Raw genomic sequence first — 21639 nt, 5'->3', positions numbered from 1 at the left:
GATGGCGTCAGCTCTACCCAGAACCCTTGGGGAATTGCAGCTCTATCGAATACTACAAAAAGCAAATCTCTTATTCTACTTCGATGCCTTCATTCAGCAGGGTGGCGATGACGTCCAGCAGCTCTGTGAGGCAGGTGAAGAGGAGTTTTTGGAGATAATGGCTCTGGTAGGCATGGCTAGCAAGCCGCTTCATGTCCGAAGGCTGCAGAAGGCTTTGAGGGACTGGGTCACAAACCCTGGTCTTTTTAACCAGCCTCTCACCTCCTTACCGGTCAGCAGCATTCCAATATATAAGCTGCCGGAAGGGTCTCCTGCGTGGCTGGGGATATCCTGCAGCAGTTACGAAAGGAACAGCAGCACCAGAGAGCCTCACCTGAAGATTCCAAAATGTGCTGCCACGACGTGCGTGCAAAGCGTGGGCGCAAGCAAATCCGATGCGGTGGGGAACTTATCGCTGCAGAGCGGCAGTGAACCGAGACTCTGGCAAGGGCACCACACCACAGAGAGCGAACATAGTCTTTCCCCGGCTGACCTTGGCTCTCCAGCTTCACCAAAGGAAAACAGTGAGACCCTGGATGCCGCCGCTGCTCTGTCAGTTGCTGAATGCGTAGAACGTATGGTTCCCTCCCTGCCCAAAAGTGACTCGAACGAAGTCAAGGAGTTACTGAAAACAAATAAGAAACTGGCAAAGATGATTGGTCACATCTTTGAGATGAGTGACGAGGACCCTCACAAAGAGGAGGAGATCAGGAAGTACAGTGCAATATATGGCAGATTTGACTCGAAAAGAAAGGATGGCAAGCATCTCACCCTCCACGAGGTAAAATACTTTGAGCGACAATGGGGCTTCCTCCCCTATTCCTACACCTTTTATGAGATGTTGATCACAGGGTACACTTTTTGTACAGGTGCTTCTCACCGGTGATGAGTGTTGTGTCTTACAGGAGCCGTAGGCAGTCCTGCCCTGGAATAGAGATCTCGGGTGCAGTAGAAGTACCCTTTCTTGGGCGGGTGTGTGCATGCGTGCACTGATGACTTCAGCTTGGTGTCATCAGACTGCTCCGTCACTGGTGCTGCCTGTCAGGCAGAGGGTTTAAACAGTTTGGCACTGAAATAGCAAACCAGTATTGCACTGAGCGTGGCCCTTGGGATTCTAGGCATTTGGCACATTTTTAAAGCAGTCCTGCCTTGATATTCCCTGGCAGCTTTGAGAGTAGACTGGTTGTTTGGAAGAGTAGTAACTAAAATGGCTTGTCTCTGGTAACAGGATCCCCTGGCTTGGTTACTACCCTCTGCTGTCTTCCCTCACCTCGAGACCCTGCTCTGTAGCTTGTGCCCTCGAGGTAAAAAGGATTCTGCTGATGAGGTCTCTAAACCCGGTGGGGTGGGACTTTTTGTGTCTGAATTGGGATGAAGCTTAACTGTACAACCTGTGGGGTGTTTTGGGCATAGTGGTCTTAAGACAGTCAGGTGAAGTACAGGCTATGTGAGGAGGAAGGGAAAGGACCATCTCCAGTGCTGATGGGTGGCTGTAATTTCAAGGTTTGTCCCTTAATACCTGCGTAGCATCTGTTCCCTCTTGTCCGTAAAAGTCCACGCGGGCCTCCTTCGCTTCTCTTCTGGCATTCTTGAGGCTCACACTGCATATGTTGTAACGCAATAGGTGTGTCTGTGTGGGGAATAGCTCCCTAGTGCCAAAGTACAGTACAAGAGGAGAACAAACATTAATTCAAAGCAGTGCCAAAACACTGTTGATATGAATGCTGCATCAGCATTTTCACAGTTAACAGTGATTGCAAAATTTCAGTTGGATTTAAAATTTGGCATGTAAGGCTTAGCTCCCAAAAGGAAAGGCAATGTTTATGTTACAGGAGTGCCAAAAAAACTGTACTGGCTTTAGCCTTTTTTCGCTTCAAGAAGTTTTGTAGGTGTGTGATCCATAGCGTAAGACTAGGTTCTCTTTATGCTTCTGAGTAGAAGGGCAGAAGGAAACAAGGCGTATTTCTTTACATTTTTGTTTATGTGTTTACATTTTAAGGCAACTGCACATCACCAGCAGTGACTTCACTAGGGCTTTTATTACAGACTGGGGAGATGCTTCCAAGGGAACTTGTTAGTAGTCAGCCGCATTTCTACCACACAGTTTTAGTTGTGCAGCTTTCACTTACGTGCTTTGTGGCTTTATGTTGAACACTTAGAAGCTATGAATTCATCCAGTGTGCAAGAACAGATCTCGTCTTACTCCCCTGACCTTGCGGGAGTCTCTCCTGTAACAGAACAAGTTGCGTATGAGGTGAAGGCAGGATTTGAAAGGATTAATTGTGTAGATGCTCTGTGTATGTTGTTATTGCAGAGTGAGCGTTTGGAGAAAGGGGGTTCTCCCCACCTGAGGATGGAGGCAGTCAAGGTGCAGAATGCCTGCAGCTGTGCGCTTTTGCAATCTCTCTCTGGGGTAGCGGATGTAGAATACAGCCTGAAATCTGGGCGGACTTCTAGTAAGATAATTTCCTGGCATCCAACAGTGTAATGGGAGGTGGGCGCTGGGGGCAGCTTTTGTGTCGGGCGTGTGGTAGGCTCAGGAGTGGCTCTGTGAAGCTGGAGGAATGAATAGTGGGGTGGTAGTTTGAGGGAGCAGGGTAGCAAAGAACTGGAAGAAAGGAGGACTGCTCTGCCTTGTTAGGTTTTTTAGTACTGCACTACAGATCTTTACTACATCATTGTAAAACCATGTTTAAAAATGGAATGAGAGCATGGTTTGGCTTTAGGAAATATTTCTATCTCTATTATGATTAAGGGCACAAGATCAAAGGAGTATGTGGTTGACTTATGCCTCACTTACGCATGTGGGGCCTCGCTGAACTTGATGGGAACTGCACACATGCAAGCAACAAGAATTTGCTCATAATTGGTTCACTGTTTGCTTAAAGAGGCCGGATTTCACAAAGTTTTGTCTTGAACAGTTTTCTCTCCATTTCCATTTTAAAGCAGAAAATATACAAATAGTAGTAATGAAACCAATTTTTTTGTTTAAAATCTGCTAAACCAGAGCTTGCCTTTTGTAAACTCAACTTCAATGGGTTTTTGGGTTTGATGGCTTAAACAATTTGCTGCTCAGAAGGAAGGACCTTAAACAACCAGGGAGGTAAGTTTCTGCTTGTCCAGAGACTGTGTTTCTGCACGTGTTAATACATTCCAAGGCTGTCATTTTGCCTCACAGTTCAAGGTTTCTCCTTGCAACTGGCTGTGAACAGCTGAATAAACTTCACTATGAATTTAAAAGCTTAAGTAGTGGTTAGCTGCTTAACGTAAAGATCAGGGTATCTCTGGCTCCTCAAGCAGAGTGGAGTTGCATGCAAATTAAACTCAAACTTGATGGAATTATTAGTGGTGAATTAGAATATTTTCTGTTTCAGTATGAACACTGGAGTGTCTCAGAGGGCTTGAGCAGCCGTTGGAGGCCAGTGAGAGCTGTAGACACTGAGCTGGTTTGGAAGTGTGTGCTGTCGGTAGGATTATCTGCATAAGGCACTGATCTAGCGTAAAATCTGATGCAGAATCTTTCAGAGATGTTCCAAAACTAATAAACATACTGTCCTGAATCTATCCCATTGTTTTGGTATTACACAGCTTTTCAAGCATGGAGAGCACTTTGTGTTTAAAGTCGGACTGGAGGAGGGATGAGTACAAGGCATGCCCTTGAACTTGGTGACCTGTGCATGTTTGAGTCAGATTTGTAGTTTGTGTGTTAGTATTTCAGTGCTTGTCTAGGTACCTATAAAACCAAAAAAAAAAAAATCCTGTTTAATAGTGTGAGAAACAGGAATAAGAAATGCAAGTAATAAATTTCGTCTAGCTTGGTCTCTTCCTTTTCTTCTGTTGACTCACCAAAACAGTAGGGCTTTATATTTAATTATGTGTTTTTTAGTGGGGGAATCTATGAACCCCATCAGATGGGAATATATCCATCCCTCTCCGTGCAGCCTGTATGGTTATATGCTGCTCCATATCATTAAGGCTTCCAGCAAACAGAATCTTTATTTTTAGGCATGCAACACTTTCTATCTGCAGTATTATGCCTCCTGAAAAGGCAGGCAGCCATGATGCACTTCAATTCAGCGAGTCTGGATGTGACCTGAAAGAAGAAACCAGGAAAAACAAACAAACAAACATTTGGCTTTTTTCATATATTAGGGTAAACAGCATTTGCCAGCAACTACCCAAACAATTTTCAGTCATTTCAGCTCTTTGCAACCTTTCAACACTTCATTGAGGGATAAAAACCATCTCGAATTATTTTGTAAGCATTAGCCGTATTATTCATCTTCAGCAAAGTAATAGCTATCACTGTTACAGAAAGTAATGCCTGCTTTGGATGGTAATTCTTTTCATCAGTGTTGTATTCATCTTTTATTCTTGTATCTTTTTTCCCCCTGTTTTTTTTCTGAAAAGATAGACATTGTAGAACAACTGTTCCTGTCTAAGGGGTAATAGTTTGTTATTTTAGTACATTGTATTGTAGGAACATAGTAACCTAGAGGTGTTTCACAGGTTAAACCTGAACTTCCCACCCTTGTACATCTGATCTCTGTGAGATACTTTTGTCTGTACAGAGACTAAAGGATCAGGCAACATACCCAGTTCGCCTGTTAAAGATATGTTTGCACTCTGATTAGCAGTCAGGTATCGCAGGAAATGCCCTACTCAGATCAGAGGCTTTTATGCTAAACGCAGGAAAAAATGCTTATGAAATATTAGGAACAGCAGTTCTGTGTCAGGTTTTACTAGAAGTACTGCATGGGCACAGGCCGCTGCGAGAATCCCAGCTCTTCCGATATACATGCTTTTGGTTTTTCAGCCTTCCTGGAGAACAAGTGTCTCATTAGGCAAAATGTATTTTTTCTAATTTGGATGACATCAAGCGCTGCGGCGAAGGACAGCATGGTTGTGTGTCGTTCGTGTCTCGTGACAGCTTTCATCCTTTGGGGATGGAGCATGCGGTGTTTGGGGTGAGTTGCTGGCCTCTGTGATTTAATTCACAAGCAACGTTCTGCAGTGTGGTAGGCAGCGGGGTAAAGGAGCGAGTTTCTTAGCCTTTTCCCAAGAGACACCATTTAACTGCAGACCTGCTTCCATGAAAAGCGCTCCTTGTATGAGCAGTGCTTTTGGTGTCTGAGGTCACGCGTGTGCAGTCCTGCCCGTCCTCAGCCGCGTAACCCTGCGCGCTGAACCGCGGCTGTTCTTTGCGCTGCCAGATCAAGGGTTGGGGATGGCACGTCTCAATCCATCGTGAATATGCTGACTGTGCTGTGGAAAACCGAGCTGCTTTGTAATATTCACTAGCCTGAGACAGATACAGAACATACTGTTGACAGTAGCAGCAAAGCAGCTGTGCTCATTTGCGAGAAGCCAAGCCCATTCACAGCAGCTTCATTTCTAGGAACAGAGTGGAAGAGTCGTGGGCACTTTCGAAAAAACACCTGTAGTATTCTGGTGGCCTCTTGCTATTACGCCTCATTACAAGTGCTGGCTGTTCTTCAGCTGAGGAAGAAGTGAATTAATAATTTTGTTGCGTATAATAAGTAATATTAATAAAGTTGCGTTAATAATTTTGTTGTTTGTCTGTACTGTTGATCGTAGGCTTTTCAGACGGCAGTATTGTTAAGCTGGTGTAATTGATGACAGTATCACCACTTCCTGTAGGCTTCTGAAAAGCATTGCAAAACCATTTTCAGCCTTAACTTAAGGGTTCCCCGCCCCCCCACCCCCCCCTTATGAAAGTATTGCCAGCAGCAGAGGCACTAGAAATGTGTCCCGGCAGGCTCAGGAAAACATCCTTGAAACAAGCTACATTTGATTCATGTCTGAAGATAGTCTTCACAAACACGAGGGTGAGAAACGTAGCTAAAAAAAGTTTAATCGTTTCTTAAACCATCACCTTCTACAGAATTTATGCTGTATTCACCAGGGAAAGCCATCTGTACCCACACTGTCAGGGTTTGTTTTTTTTTTTTCCCCCCAAGTCCTGGGCATATTGCGTTTATAAAAATAGTATTCCCTGTAAACGAGGCTTTGGGAGCCAAACACTGTGAACGTTCAGAGCTACTGTTTTATACTAAGATTTAATTAATGCTGGGATGAGGCACAAGCAGCGCACATTGAGAGAGTCTTACAATAACGTTTTACTTTAAATTGGTGCATTTTATGTCCTTTATACAGATTTATAACTTTTCTCTTCCCAGAGGCTTACCTGGCTTAGTGAGGATATAAAGAAACTGAAGAAACCCTCCAGGGCTTAGTATACTATTATAGGTAGTTTTACTTGCAATTGAAATTTTTCACTGTTTCAGAGGAACGGGTACTTCTACAAGCACAATGGGTGAAAGTATGCAAAATCATGAATCCCTGTTTTTGTGTTTAATTTCCAGCTAACAGTTAATGAAGCAGCCGCTCAGCTCTGTGTAAAAGATAACGCATTGTTGACCCGGAGAGATGAACTCTTCGCACTAGCTCGGCAAATCTCTCGAGAAGTTACGTACAAGTATACTTACAGGACCACCAAGTAAGGTTTTAATTAACTCGAAGGACCTTTACTTTCAGGGAACTAATCAGTCTGATAGCATTTCTTTTGAAGCACTAGAGACGCTTTCTTCTTGCTCTTTAGCTAGCAAAGTGCTCTTCTGAGGAGGGTAGGAAAATGCTATTTAAGTCGTGAAGCTTTCAAACTGTGAAGATTTAGCTGTCTTGAATCACCGTTTTATTTGCTCTCTAGTTTTCCAGATTTTGTGGTGATAGTGCATGTTGAGAGGCATCTGAGGGGCTGGCATTTCAAGTATTTGAGGCATTTGTGTATTTCAAGGTTAATGTAAATAGGCAGAGCAGCCAAAGCTGCTTAATGTATCAATTATTTTTTTTCCATATACAGATTTGGCTTGTTAGTTTCCAGGGAATGAAAAAGATAAAGTCGTAGGGAGTGGCTTACAAACTTGCTTTAAAGGAAGGGAAGCTGAGTCCTAGTTTCAGTTGTTAACTGTTCTGTTAAATGAACTGCTGTTGTGAAACAGTAACAAAGGCTTAACAGCTTTTAAATACAATTAAAACTTGAGAATTAATAAATGTGATTGAAAGTCTTGATACTTCCTATATATTGGTTTTTAAATGTTAACTCCCTCACGTGTAATGCAGTATCCTTTCAAAATACATTTTCCTACACTTCTAGGAGCTTTTTATAGTTTTCCTTTGCTCCCCTTTCTTCCATAGTGATTCACGTAAATATACATCTATTCTGGGTAAGCAGTGCCAAAGGCATTTCTGTAATTCTCTGTGCTCAGGTAGCTTTGCTTTCTGTTCGGAAGAAGAGTGCCTGAGTCTCTTGATGCTTTTGAAAACAACACAATGCGCTTGTATTCCTCTATACTTGCGTGACATTTACTGCCATGTCCAAGTGAATTGGAGGCTTTTTCTGTGCATCTCACTTGTTCTTGCCTCATTTTTTTTTTTTTCCTTGACTCTGTTTTTCATTGTTATTTCTGATGGTCAGGGTTAACGTGCTGTTCACTGATAGCGTGTCTTCTCTTCTAGATCTAAATGTGGAGAAAGGGATGAGCTGTCACCAAAGAGAATCAAGATAGAGGTACAGTATTGTGACTCCTGTATTTTGACCTATGCATGCTAAAATTCACTTTTGTTTTGAAGGGATCTGTCTTAAGGAAATTTGTCAGAAAAACATTTGCTAGACAGTTGATGGGTGTGAGAGAGAGAGGGGGAGAACATCACCCCTGTCTCTGCAAATGTAAATGCTCGATGGAGAAAGCTGTAGGAGCAGGGTAAAGAGTAGGATTTGCTTAATGGTGAAGTTAACTCTCTGTGTTTTGCACTCTGTGTGAGTAGGAGGGGGAGGAATGGGACTGACTGACTTCCCGTGGTGAAATAAGCTCGAGCGTTATAGGAGGGGTTTTCCCATAAGGCCGCCTGCTTTTATGTCAGTGTGAGGTGGGGTTTTCTCAATTCACTTATGTCGGCTCTTGATCATGTCCAGAATCCAGAGTTCTGGATAAGGATTGATGGTGGAGTACTAGGCATCTTTGACTATGCTAGAACTTATAAAACTGATCATACCGAAAAGTCAAAAGCTAATGAAAAGCTATATATGTCAACACAAGTGGTTGTGCCTATAGATACTAATTTACGGGGGTTTGTAATTAGTGTTGTGTAAGAAGCACATGTAAACATGACTGATGTATACACCTGCACAAGATGTTGCTTAGGGAGATGCTGCGAGTTTCTTGTTAGGAGTGTGGGAGCTACATATATGTAGTTTACCTTTTGTCTTCAGTTACCACTGCTGGGAAGTAAACTTGAGGCCTTTTAAAAAGTCACTTTTTAATTAAAAAAAAAAAAAAACAAAACCAATTGTAATCATGTATACCTATATACCTCATAAGAATAGCAGTTCTTCCTTTTTAATTTATTTTTTTAAGAAATTACTGTTTCACTGTTATGTGGGTACCTAATTAATCCTTAGTGTTTTGGGAGGTTTTTTATTGTACTGTCTACTCCAAAAGGTGTAGGTGAAGGGTGCATTAGAATGTAAGCTAGGCCTGAGCTAGATTTGTATGTGACACAGATAGGCGATATATTCTTTAACTCTAGAGGAAAGTTGCAGCATATTCTGGAAGGCGTTTCTCAAATGTAACTCATTCTGTGATAAATGATGCACCGAATGTAAGGCTTTCATTTTTTTCAGTATTGCGGTGCTCTATTACCTGTACAAAGGCTTTTCCTGTGAGGCAAACCCCAGTGAGAGCAGTTAGTTTTGAAGAGGCGGTTATGAATAGGTATAGAGGAGTTAAATCTTTGTTATTTATTTATTTATTAAGTTCCATCAGTCTGTGTACAGTTGTACTTTGAGTTTACATAATACAAATATGCATGTGCATTGAGAATTTACTTGTAGCTTTGTAAGCCAGTCACGTCATTTACATGTGTTAGGATTTGCTTTGACCTATGCTTGTTCTTCGGTCCACAAAAAAGAGCAGGGAAAAGCTGCGCTAAATGATTTTATCCACCTTCACCATTATCTGCCTTGACCAACGCGTTGCAGGATGGTTGCTTGAGTCTCCCCTCTTTTGTCCAGCCTACTCCTGATTTATAAGAGCTGGTGGGGAGCTGCCACTCCTCTGCTTGAAATAGTATTTCACTGACTGTTAGATTTCAGCATTAGGATGTTTTTCCTTCATTCAGTAATAATTGATGATGAGCAAGTATCTAAAATGACACACTGCAAGGGAGGTGCTTTTTTCCACAGGATCTTCATTGAAAGAAAAAGTAAAATTAAAATCCTGAAAAATACATGCTGAAACTTCAGGTTTTTTGGAGAGCAGGAAATTTGGACAGCCTTAGAGGATGTGCATTCTCTTATTTTCTGTATGGTGGAATCTTAAGAGTCTGGAAGGCCTGCTTTCTCTAGATGCTTTTTAGTGCAGTAATTCTGCGAAAGGATGTTTACTTGGTTTTCTTCTTCTCTAAAATTACCAGTCATATTTTAAAACGCTTGTGAAAATTTCATGTCCTAACTGTACAAATTACTGTTTCAGAAATAGGACTTTTTTCCAAAATAAGAAATTGAAAATTAAACTAAATAGAATAATCTTTCATTTGATATCATAGCATTATTAATTATGAAATGACCAGTGTTATTATCAGCATAAATGTCTTTTTCCTTACAAGTTTGGGAGTCTTCTAAGGAGTAAATCATTACTTCAGTGCATTATAATTCTGAGGTACACTGTAAATCATGGACTTTTGGTCAAATAAATTAAAAAAAGATGAAGTATTACACAGTAGATCACTTTTACGTGCGGTGTTTTGGGTTCTTGGGGCTTGCATTTTGCAATAAAAAAACCCAAACGTCCTTTTTTTAGTACTATGTTTGGGGATTTGCGGGGGGTGGGTTGGTTATTTTTAGAAAGTTGGAGGTAAAAATGAAAAAGGTAGCAAATGCTGCAGATTTTTCCTTCTGTTCTGGATAAGAATTCCTTACCCTGTTTAAAGTTGCAATGCTTCATTGTGGCTCTATTAGCTCACTATCATGCTAATATCATGCAAAGGATCTGAACATGGGTGATTTTTTTGTTGTTGTAACTAGCGCTGTCTTTTACTTTTTTCTTTTTTTTTTTTTGGTAAAACAGAAAGGCAAAATGACCTTTAAGGCTGAACTCCATATTTTGATTCACCATTCCTTTACCTATTAGTCATTAATGTCTCTGCAAAGCGTGGTCTAAAATACTAGTGCTTGAATTTGGAAAGACTTCACACCCTGTTTGCATAGTGTAAAAGATTACTTAAAAAAAAGATGAGTTAATTTCCTGAAATATAATAACACTTAAAAAAACCTCCAGAGAGCCTCTGAAGGTCATCCTTGAGCAGAGCTAGCAGAGCTGTGTGTGCAAGCTGCAACATCGCCGGGTTACAGCCATCATTGTAAATTTATCCTCTTTGTGAATATGAGACTCACACGAGCATTACAAAGAAACAATATGCCATGAATTACATCAAATTACCTGTAAAAGCCTTTCTCTTCCCCTGCGAGCTCTCCCCCTCTTATTCGTAGAGTGGGTGGGCGAGCTGTGGGAGTGAAGCGTAGCGAGGAGAAGGGAAAAAATTCCAGGCAAATGACAGACTAAAGGTGTGGAGGGAGTGAAAAAGGGAATGGAGTGAATTGGGATTTGGAAGCAGATTATGAAAAAGGGGTTGTAGTTCCTGAATCCGCTCTGGACGAAGAGCAGGACAGGCGAATAGGGACGGAAACGGCACATCCTCCTGCAGAGCGAGGATTTCTCTTGCATAGGTGTTGCGGGGTGGGGGCCCCCCTTATTTTGGTCATCTTCTCTGACTCAGTACCAGCACTGCTCAAAGCGATGAGCTGTTGTGGCACCAGCTTAGAAAGCAAAGCAAGTCACAGGTATATCACACAGAAGTCACGGAGGGAGAGACTGCTTATCGCTGCTGCTGCATTGCATTGGGGTCGGCGAGGTTCCCCTTCTGAGTCAGTGCCAACAGCCAAGAGAGCAAAGAAAGAGAGTTTGAAAAATATTCTTGCTGTCTGTGGTATAAAGGAATTGTTGTGTGTGTCAATGTCTCTGTTCAGCTGAACGAGAGGAGTGGGGAGAGCTTGCAAAAGCTCATTTCACAAAGCTCAGTGGGAGTCAGGGGCACAGGCAGGAAGACCTGAGTGGAGGCTGCGAGGAAGTGTCTTCCCTCGGTGCTGGTACGGGTGGAGGGAGAGGAGAGAAAAAGCCCACCTCCACCATTGCTGAGAGGGTTGGAAAGAAAACCAGTTGAAGTGTGGGATTTGTGTTTTTCAGAAAAACAGCAAAAGCAGTAGAAGCTACTGTTTGCATAGGAAAAATGTCATTAGAGGGAGCAAAAAAGCACATGTGGGACTGAGAACATCTGCTGCACGAAGCCACTTGAAAAACAACTGAGCAGCAGCATGGCAAAACAAAAATGCTGCACTGCATGCAGCAGACCCTCCTGACCGCAGAGCGAAAAGGAACCTCCGAGCAGGTCGTGCCTGGCCCAGCCTGCTGCTTGTCAGCCCTTACTGATGGGGCAGCGGGGAGGAGAGCAGCCAGGGGTGGGGAAGGGCTCCAGGAAGGTGATCCAGAACTGCCTCGTCATCCGAGAGTTATCTGCATGACTGACGGGTGACAGTCACGGCAACAGGCAGCAACGGGCAGCCGGCCCCACTTTTAGGAAACAGCCTTTGCTTTTGTATTGGCAAGTGATCACAGATATGTTATAAAGAGCCGCGTTACCTGTTTCGTTGCAAAAATAGGATCCTGAGTGATAGGTTGTTGTGTATTCAGTTTCTCATCTTCCTACACATAATCGTTCTCTTCTCCCAAACAAATTTAGGTCTAACTAAGAAAATGGTCAGCGCTCGTGGAAATGCGCTGCAAAGCCTTTGTTTCTAGAGGATGAGGTTTTGTGGCAATTTACCTGGATATGAAATTTTGCATACCTATCATGTTTATTTTTTCGCTGAGGGAGTATGTTGGGTGGATAAAAGCAATGTGCAGTGTTCAGACATATATATTTAATTTTTTTCCATGAGCATAAAGAATAGGTTTATTGGCATTATGTTGCACTGGGGCTCTGGCCACCTGACGTGGGTCTGACCACCCACCGCTCTGCAAGTCAGTGGGCAGCCCTCCAACAGCATGGACTTTGTAGTCCTTCCCCCGTGGTTTTTCTGAAAGATTGCTTTTCTTGTTCTTGGGCTGTAACCCGTTTGTCCAGCTATTGTCAAAAATGCTGTTATTCACATGCGTGTGCCTCTGGAATCCCCAAGGAAAATACATCTAATTTGGGGTACCTTTGATACCAGGGTCTACGGATCCTCGGTGACAGGTGTCACTGTTTTCAGGTTTGGGTCTGTCTTAAGGTCTCCAGCTCCCTCTCACTTTTTAAGTCACCTATACTGTACTTTTGTAAACATTTCTGGATGTTCTATTTTACGTGAGCTTTCCTTTTATAATGCCGAGCAGGATAAATTTCTCATCGTGAACCTTTGCTTCGATGATTAATTTATTTTAATGGAGTCTGGCAGGCTTTCACAGGAACTTCATTTGCTTTATTGGTACATATGCAAGCTGCAAAAGAGATTTGCATGTCATAAGCATTTGAGACTGAAAGAATTATTGAATCATGATTTCCCATAGTATATAAAGTCTTTGCTGCCGTACTTCTTAAAATGGTGATATTTCATTCTGTGATACTAGTAGAGGTTCTGTGTGAAATACGTTGAATTTCAGGAGGCTTTGCTCAGTTTCTCAAGGTTAGTATATTCAGCTGCTGTGCCTTATTCTTGACTACATAGAAACTTGATTTCTTAAGAATCTTCAAAGCTGCTGTATGTTAAGAGTGACAGAAGCCACGGGCCTGAATCTGCCTGGCAAGGCTGAATGTAAACTAGTTTAATGTCAGTGACAACAGTAGTCTGGATTCACCTGAAACTGTGAGAGATGAGATATGATAGTCTGTGTATGCCATTTTAGATATATAGCAGTTGTTGTAGAGGGGTTGTGTGTGTTTTATGCACAAACTTAGATGATGTGGATAGCATGAACATGTAAATTGCAGTCCAGAATTTTCACAGAAGTTCAGGAATGTGGGTTTTTTTTTTTCTTTTGAGTATACAGAGAGGGTGAAGAAAAATCAATAATATGTCCCTCCTGGTGTTTGGTTTCTTCTTATGCTCAATAGGATGGCTATCCTGATTTCCAGGACACAGTCCAGACGCTCTATCAGCAAGACAAAATGCCACTTGCTTTGGCTAAAGGAAAGAGTGAAGACTCAACAGCTCTTAATTCCCAGGTAAACCAACTACACTACACTGTGAATAATACAGGCCATGTCTTTGTACATTGATTTTGATGTGTTTTTTTGATGACTAAAGTAATTACCATCAATTTTCAAAGGCTACCTAGCTTAGCTGTGATGGCATCACTCTTAATTTGGGTTAATTCACCTGAAACTGTTCTGACACAGTGCTACAGCTTTACCCTTGCTCGTTCCAAGGAGGTAAGATCTAGTGTAGTAGGCTTGAAACTACATGATCGCCTGTTGGGAGCAAGTAGGGTACTATTGGTACAGTATGTGCTGTGTTACTTGCGTTATTAGCTATAAATGGAAAGTTCAAGTTACTGAGTCTAGAGGAATAGAGTAGGCGATCTTGGAGTCCTCAGTTCTGACATTTCTTGTAAGAAGAAAGGCCAATATGTTTAGGAAATAGCGAACCTCTGGATCGGAGAGGATAAATTGCCTTTCTAAATAACATCTAGCCTGGTGGAAGTGCAGTGTTTTTTGAGTATCCAGAAAGTTTTTTATAAATGGAGACAGATTTTCGATTCTTTCTTTGTCTTTTCTGTAGTGTATCCCAGCCTTGAGGCAAAATACGCATCTCCTACTGCCAGTTGTTGCCAAAGAGGGATTTCATGCTAAGTTGCAACAAATTTATTTTGTATAGCTGATTTGGGCAAATGCAATCACTGAATTTTCACGTAAGATTACATTTAGGAGTTACACTCCTTTTTTCTGAGACTAGATGTGTTACCCTGTCTTCTACCTTCTTCTGTTGCAAAGTTGAGTACAGTCATACAAATCTGTTCATTGTGATAGATCAAAAAGCAATTATGCTACCTGTTCTGATGTCACATAATGATTAAATGAACTTGATTTTTGCAAGCTTATTTTCATCTTTTATATGCTTTAAAGTTTTCATCGGTCACTGCTACATAACAAAGGACTAGAGATTTACTTTAAGCTTAAATGTATCTGTAACTCTACAGGTTTTTCTACGGTGATCAGAAGCATCATTACAGTTTAAAATTCTGGTTTTATCCTAATTAAACAACAAAGGTGGCATGAGTGAGAAATGTTTTACTCTTCTTAAAAATTATTTTACAGTTCAAAAGTTATAACAGGAGTGACAGAATAGCAAAGTTAAAGCACACTTGAAAGTAAACTAATTGAAAATAGTTTCTTTTTTTACCTACCTCCCAAGACCAAGCTTGAGCTATCAGTGTTCTTCTGCAGAACCTGATGAGCTCTAAGCCAGAGTAAGTAAATATCGGTCATGTCATTACCCTCCTGTCAGGGTCATCACTGTGCTGGAGAAGCTCAGATCTTGCTGGTCTGTTATGCTGTCATTGTATTTGTAGATTGTTGAACTATGCTGAGTAAGCAGACTTCCGTGGGAAGTCAGGGCTTTCATCATCTCCCAAGAAAAGTTACGTGCTCTGCAATTAACAGGCCTCTGTACTAGTTGAAACAATTACGGCATTACCTGAAAGAGAAATTAATTTTTTCTTACCGATCGTAGATGTTAAGTTGGTACACTTTCTGTTCTTATGTTCATTGTGGCTCTTCTAAATCAACTTTCTTAACTTGTTGTTTTCTTTTTATTTTTGCAAGATGCTTATTTACATTCTCGAGAACAAGATTATATTGAAAGTTAGAATTCTCTTGGCATTAAAGTCAATGACAAACATTCAGACGCCATTTCCTCCCACGTTGCGCTGCATTGTTTAGTTTCACTCTCTAGAGGTGTATAGGTCTTGTTCTTCTTCTAGACAGACATTTCACACCTTTATCCCCCACAAACATACTGTCATCCTACACTTTCAGAATGGCAGATTTTTAAGCTTGTGTAGTGCTGTTTCCTAAAATAAAGATTCCAAGATGTCTGGTGAAATCTTGGCATAAGTTTTCAGCAGATGTTGCCATTGCTCTTGGAATGCTTTGTGAAGACATATATTTGAACAGAGCTAACTGGATAATTAAGACATTATTTTTTGCTTTACTTGAGATTCTCTTCATGTAACCTGCAGTCCAAAAGTGCAGAAAGTGATTTTTGTGTGTTTTTGAAGAACAGAATTTCATGTTGCATTTCTGCGTGGATGAACTACAGCAGCTTGCATTTTAAGTGTTCTTGAGTGACTCAGATGTACAGTATGAAAATCTTTGAGTGCAAAAATATTTTGTTTTCTTGATAGTTCTGAAGAAACTGTAAAGCACACATCTGTACATATGAGTCAACAAAAACCTATATCTAGGCTGTTAGTCTTATCATCTGATACTGTTTTTTTTCCCTGTGTTTTGACTCGCTGTATATATGTATATATAGAGAATTTTTTTTTTCTTTATTTGCAGGCGGAAAAGGTGATGGCAAAACAGATGGAGTTTCTTTGCAACCAGGCTGCATTAGAGAGACGTCTTTCCACAGGGTGTTATAGACAGAACTCAGAAGAGCACAGCCCCAATGGCATGTCATTAGATAATGCTGATGGACAAGGTATGGTAGCTTCCAGGCATGGCGTTGCTGCCAGCAAATACATTTGATATTACGCAACCTTTGCCAGTGGTGTTATTTATCTAGTGTAAAATACTGAGCACTGAAAGGACAAGACAAGATCTCTGCCCTGAAGTGCTTACAGTCTAAATAATGCGATCAGATGTACAGTCAGATTCTGCTCTGTTACTCTAATGTATCTGGGCAAACTGCTTTCCCTGTGGATAACGTGGGGAGGGGAGAAGGTTGGGTGCACTACTATGATTGAGGGCAGAACTTCGCTCTAGCTTTATCCTGTAGAGCAGAATGTTGCATTTCATTTGTGTTCTTGCTTTGAGGAAATTGAAAGTAAAGCACATAATATAGTTGGTACCCCCTTTTGTTTACCTGTTTGTGCAGTCTAGGAACAGAACCTGAGGAGCTGGCTATGTAAATTACTTAGAACTAAGCAGTTCTAATGACGCTCTTAATAGCTTGTTATTCTTCAAAAAGCTTACAGTTTTGTGGTTCTCTCTTTGATTTACCAACTGGCTATTACTTAGCTTGAATTAATTTTAGGAGTGTTTGTTTTGTTCCAGCACTTTCTGTTTGGATTTCTTCTTTTACTGTTGTGAAATGAGACAAAATGTTATAAACACAAGAAATACAACCAGAAGTTCTTGTATCTTTTTTTAAGAGCTAGTTTGTTTAAGGGGAAGTGGTGAGAAGCAGTAGAGGGAGAAACTAAGGGAATCAATATAAGTAAGTGTTAAAACATAGGTTTTCATTTATGTGTATTGGTCAAGCAATGCGGTACACGAGTATACAGGAAGAATTAGGTGTGGGGATCCAGCTCTTCTTGCTAGTGCAAGCTTCTTTATACCACTTATCCATTGTGCAGTGGGAGTGGGAATTTTCAGAATCTCAAAGGGATTGTGCAGTAGGAGCGGGAATTTTTAGGATCTCAAGGGTTTTTTCGGCAGAATAAGAGAGATTTTTTTTTTTTTTTGTATGGCTGAGTGTCCCTTTCTGGCAGTGCCTGTGGAATAGTCTGTGAAGCAGCATATTTACATAAGCCTTGTTTTGCTAGAAATCTTCCCTGAGCAGCTGGAATTCAGGATTGCTGATAGAATTAGTATGTTTTTAAGTCTCTACCTGTTTTTTAATACTGCTTTGCTTTTAATACATCAATTTTTCACTGTGAACAACTTCCAGGTGAAAGACCGCTGAATCTCCGAATATCAAATCTGCCAAGTAGACAGTTGCAGCACATTTCACTTGATGGAGAGCAGCATGTCGGAAAACCTCTGTGCAGTGATTTGATCCGGCTTTACCCCAGTGGTGAGGCAAAGTCCCAGTCCTCGGGTTAGTGCTGGTCCTTGTAAATTACCCACCGTTTCTTACAAAACCTGGGATGAACTTACTAATACATGATGTCTCTGAGTGAAGAAGCTTGTAGCTCAGCCTGGCATGCTTGGTGTGTAACCTTTTAATCAAGGCTTTGGACAAAACTTCAAGAGGAGTGTTACTAGCTAATCTAGAATCAGATTGAATAGTACTTGGGAAAAGCTTAGAGGATGCAGTAGTTAGGTTCAGATAAGCAGGTTCTGGCATGTGTCTGTCCTCAGAGAGCGCTATTGACCCAAACTACTGCTGTTAAATATTTATGTTGCTGTCATTGTAATGCAGTTTGATTATAACATGGCTTCACTCTGTATAAAGGAATCGGACTTCTTTTTATAAAAAAGACCTTTTTATTCTAGTTTATAAGGACCTAGCACTGTTCCTGTACTGTGAACCAAATCATGCAGTAAGTCTTTTGAACTGGGTTTCCCATTCACTGACTTCTACTCACTGGCAGTCTTGTCATTGACCTCTGGCATTGGGAGAAACTCATTCTAAGTTTGATAGAAGACAGCAAGAATCCTTTGTGAAATCTATATGGGTGGTTTCAGTTTAATACTTGGTGCACTGAGATAAAGCCAAGAATTCTTGAGACTCTCGCAACTTTAGGAATAATAATAAAATCGCACCTGAGTTTGGAAGATGCAATAGGAAAGAGGTTATTTGAAAGACAAGATGCAAAAGTAGTTGTTTTGAAGACTGGGCAGAATCTTGCGTCTTCCACTTTGGTATATTGCAGTCTTAGCTCACCTTTTTTGCAGTTTGTCCCAATCCCAGTGATAATTCACTTAGTGAAATTTCTAGTTGGGGATTTTTGCCAGTTCCCTTTCAAAATGCAAGCGAAGAGCACATGTCCGCTAACCTCTGCTCCCAGAGAGAGTTGAAGTAAATCGTGGTGATTACTCTGTCATCACTGCAATGTAACTGAGGTGGTTCTAACCCAGCTGGGTTAAAGCCCAGTAGGAGGAGGCAGAATTTATTGCTTCAAGTGTTAGTATCCATATGGTTCATGGACCTCTTTCTTGAATTAAGAACAGAATATATTTGTTTCCCAGCAGTGTTTTTAACATGTTTGGTTTTTTTTTTTTCCCCCTTTCTTTTCTTAATGCAGAAGGCCTTGGTATTTTAAAGGATTTTCCTCATTCGGCTTTTAACAACATAGAAAGGAAGGTCATAAAAACAGAACCTGAAGACACAAGATAGTCATTCTGCTCTGGAAAACGGTGTCATAGTAAAGAATGAAACTTCACAAGAGAAAAAAAAAACCAGCCTTAATAACCAGTGTTGCCTCATTCAAATAAGAGATTTCAATAGCCAAAGCCTAAGAACTGGTACAGTAATCTGTGGAAACAGGAAAGCAAGAGACACTGCAAACTAAAACAGTAATACAGGTGGATAAACATTCCTGTAAAAGTGGTTTTATAACGTGGGAAGATTCACAAATTAATATTGTGGGTCTTCATTATTTAAGAATGTATTATGTATTTGTATAACTTATCAAAGTAAACCTAGATGTCGGGACGTGTATTGAGTCCAGTAGATGTGGCTACAGTTCATTTTACTTGAAATTTCAATGTCTACTTTAAGTGTACCTAGCGTAGATATGGTTGTTAAACATTTGAATTAAAAATCCTTGGAGAATTAGGAACGCGAACCTCGTGACACAATTAACAGCAAGTTTGCAACAATATTTGTAGAAAAAAGGAAAATGCATAAAGTATTTCATGGTTTAAAATGTTATGTGGATATAGCATTTGATAGACCTAGACCCTGATTCTGTATTATAGCGAATGTACTTGACACTTAACTATCGTTACATCACTTTCAATGGTTTCAGCAGCCTTTGTGTAACACACTTACAGCATAATACCTACCTACAGTTCAGGAGTGTAGAAAATGCCAGTTAGAGTATGGAAGAGTCCATATGATTGGCTCCCATTTCATTGGGGAAATCTGTGGTTTGATAGACTGTACAATTGTGAAAATCTCATTTGGTAGGAAACCCAAGAGACCAAGTAGCACGGACAGGGCTGCAAAAGTTGTGATTCAGACCATTATCACTTTTTGGACTTCTCTGTGGATCTTTAAGGAAAAAAGAAAAAAAAAAAAAAAAAAAATTGCATCCTAGGTGTGGCAGACATGAAATATGATGCAGGATTTTTGCATCGGTGTAAAAGGTTGCACTTGATATCCAGAAACCATAAGATATTTTGGAGGAGAGAGACAAGGAGTTATGTCTTTAGCACGTGACTCCTTATTAAGTGCTGTCCAGCCCACATGATTCTATGAATATACCGTATACTGCATACAGTATGCCAATACGTTTCTTTATATATGTGATTAATTAACATCTGTATTCTTTATTTATTTGACAGTTTTTATTTTTTGTACATTTTCACTTTTGCAGATGTCATTTTGTCTAAGGAGAAATAGTCGGCATATAACTTTGGAATTTACTATGGTGTGTTTGTGTGCATCCGTTTTTCCTCTGCGCAACTCCCTCAATAAGAGTTGCTTTCCTGCAGTCAAAATAGTTGTATGCCTCAGTTTCTGAATACAGTTTTTGCCTACAAAGTGTTCTGGAGGGGAAAGGGAGGGCTGAAGAAAGTAAGTTAACCATGCCAGTGGGTAAACTTCCATATTCAGGTGTGCACTTCACGTCTGCAGTTTGCTCTGTGTCATAGATGTGTATTAACGATTCAGTCACAGTCTATGTTGTACTGAAACGGTCAGCAAAATGTGAGCTGAAATGTCTACACTGCAGTCTCTTATCACTGTAAACATATCTAATTATTTTATCACTTTTGATTTGTGGAACAAAGCTTTATAGTAGAAACACCAGTAAACAACTTTTTATACTATTAAAATGTTTGGTTTTTTTAAAAAAAAATGATTCTTGAACTGTATGGTACTGTTTCACTTACTGAAGTATCTTACTTTAAGCAATGGAGTGCGCAGCTTTGCTGTTAGAAATAAGAGATTGAACGTGTAGTTATATTTCCTCTTTCCTGTTGTGTGAGCTAGTAGTACGGATAAGATATTTCTTCAGTTTGTAACGTTAGCCAGTGCCCTGGTTAGTATCTGAGTAGCTTTCATGAGACGTGTACGGAACTTGTTAAAGGACAGCTTAAGAGTTGAACTGTACAGCTTGAGTGATAGAAGGTACCAAGCAACAAGACTTTAGAGATGCAGGAAATGTGCTGGTTTTTCAACATCTGGCATGATCAAAAGTCGTGCGTGGATCACAGAAGAAGCTTTTAGGCTCGCTGGTCTCTTCGAATGAAGTGAGAGGAAGGAAGAAGAACTTGTTAAGCAGCACGCTGTTTCAGTTGAGTCCAGAATTTATTTTGTAAACACTAATGTATTAAATTTGCTATAAATTAAAGTATATAACAGTTATATTTTTGAGTTGTAAATACAGTACTTGGTGTCACGACCAGTTGGTTATCTCTAGAATGATATTTCAGTTTATAGTCCAACAGGCCATTTCAGTCTCAATAAGCTGGAAGCAATTTTTTTTACTGGTTTGCAGCTGTATGACTTTTTTTTTTTAACCTGGGGGTGGGGTGGGAGGTACATTCCGAGATTGCACATACATTTGGTAAAGCAAATATTCAAGCATTGGTCTTCCCATGACAAAGGTCTTGGTGGACTGCGACTTGGCGAGCCTCTGGAGTGGCAGGTGAGGGCTTGCCCTCATCTGCTCTTGAAGGCTTGCTAGATTCAGGGTACTCTGGATCAGAGGCCAGCCCTGCAAGTGATGCCTGTTCTTATTCACATGTTTATATTGTTGCTTACAAAATAAAATTCACCGTGAGAACTCTTTAGTTTCCCCAGGGTTTTTCCTTCTCTTTTTTTTTTTTCTCTTAATTGTGTTTTCTAAAAGGAGATGTTAATTTGCTGGGGATGGGGGAGGAGGGAGTAGCTTGAACTGCAGCTCTCGCTGGAGGAAGCTTTTTCCTGCTCTTGCGGTTGAATCCTCATTTATGGGTGGCCTTGTTCTGTGCATGGCCTGCGGGGCTGTAGTGGGCCAAGGCGAGGAGGGAGGAACTAACACCCAGGAAGGGTCTGCAGCACGGCACTCGTACTGAAGGCCCTCTCCACCTCCCGCACTCTTGGGTTTGTGTGTGCTTGTATTTGCGCCAGAACGCAAACAAAGCAGATCTGCTAGGAGGTGGGCCTAGGCAGTTACAAGTGGTCTTTGGGGACTCGAGAGACGGCATCGATGCCCAGCCCTGCGGCTGCCCTCAACCTGGTGATCCACCATGTCTCAACCGACGTTCTAAACGGCGGCCCACATCTCCACAGTCCAGTGCTAACATATCGTTGGAGGACAGAAACTGGATGGGAGATGGGGGATAAAAAGGGAAGAGAAACAAGACCAGGGAGCAAAAAATAACAGG

General features: G+C 41.0%; 1 protein-coding gene across 3 annotated transcripts; it reads left to right on the top strand.

The window, feature by feature from the left end:
- Position 1: 1 nt before the first annotated feature.
- NAB1 (NGFI-A binding protein 1) lies at positions 2-21059 on the top strand. Of its 3 annotated transcripts, XM_059820304.1 has the most exons (8): positions 2-820; positions 6426-6559; positions 7579-7630; positions 13267-13377; positions 13634-13636; positions 15715-15856; positions 17048-17197; positions 18348-21059. In XM_059820304.1, exons 1-8 carry the CDS (start codon positions 2-4, stop codon positions 18437-18439), a joined length of 1503 nt encoding a protein of 500 aa, XP_059676287.1. In that variant the 3' UTR covers positions 18440-21059. The 3 variants fall into 3 exon arrangements, with proteins under 3 accessions (XP_059676287.1, XP_009818314.2, XP_059676288.1); XM_009820012.2 differs by lacking the exon at positions 13634-13636; XM_059820305.1 differs by lacking the exons at positions 13267-13377; positions 13634-13636 and adding an exon at positions 9258-9260.
- The last annotated feature ends 580 nt before the right edge of the window (positions 21060-21639 follow it).

The sequence above is a fragment of the Gavia stellata genome, chromosome 8 (genome assembly GCF_030936135.1).
Source record: "Gavia stellata isolate bGavSte3 chromosome 8, bGavSte3.hap2, whole genome shotgun sequence".
Taxonomy (NCBI): Eukaryota; Metazoa; Chordata; class Aves; order Gaviiformes; family Gaviidae; genus Gavia; species Gavia stellata.
The sequence above is the reverse complement of the archived record's forward strand: the minus strand, read 5'-3'. Positions and strand labels throughout refer to the sequence as shown.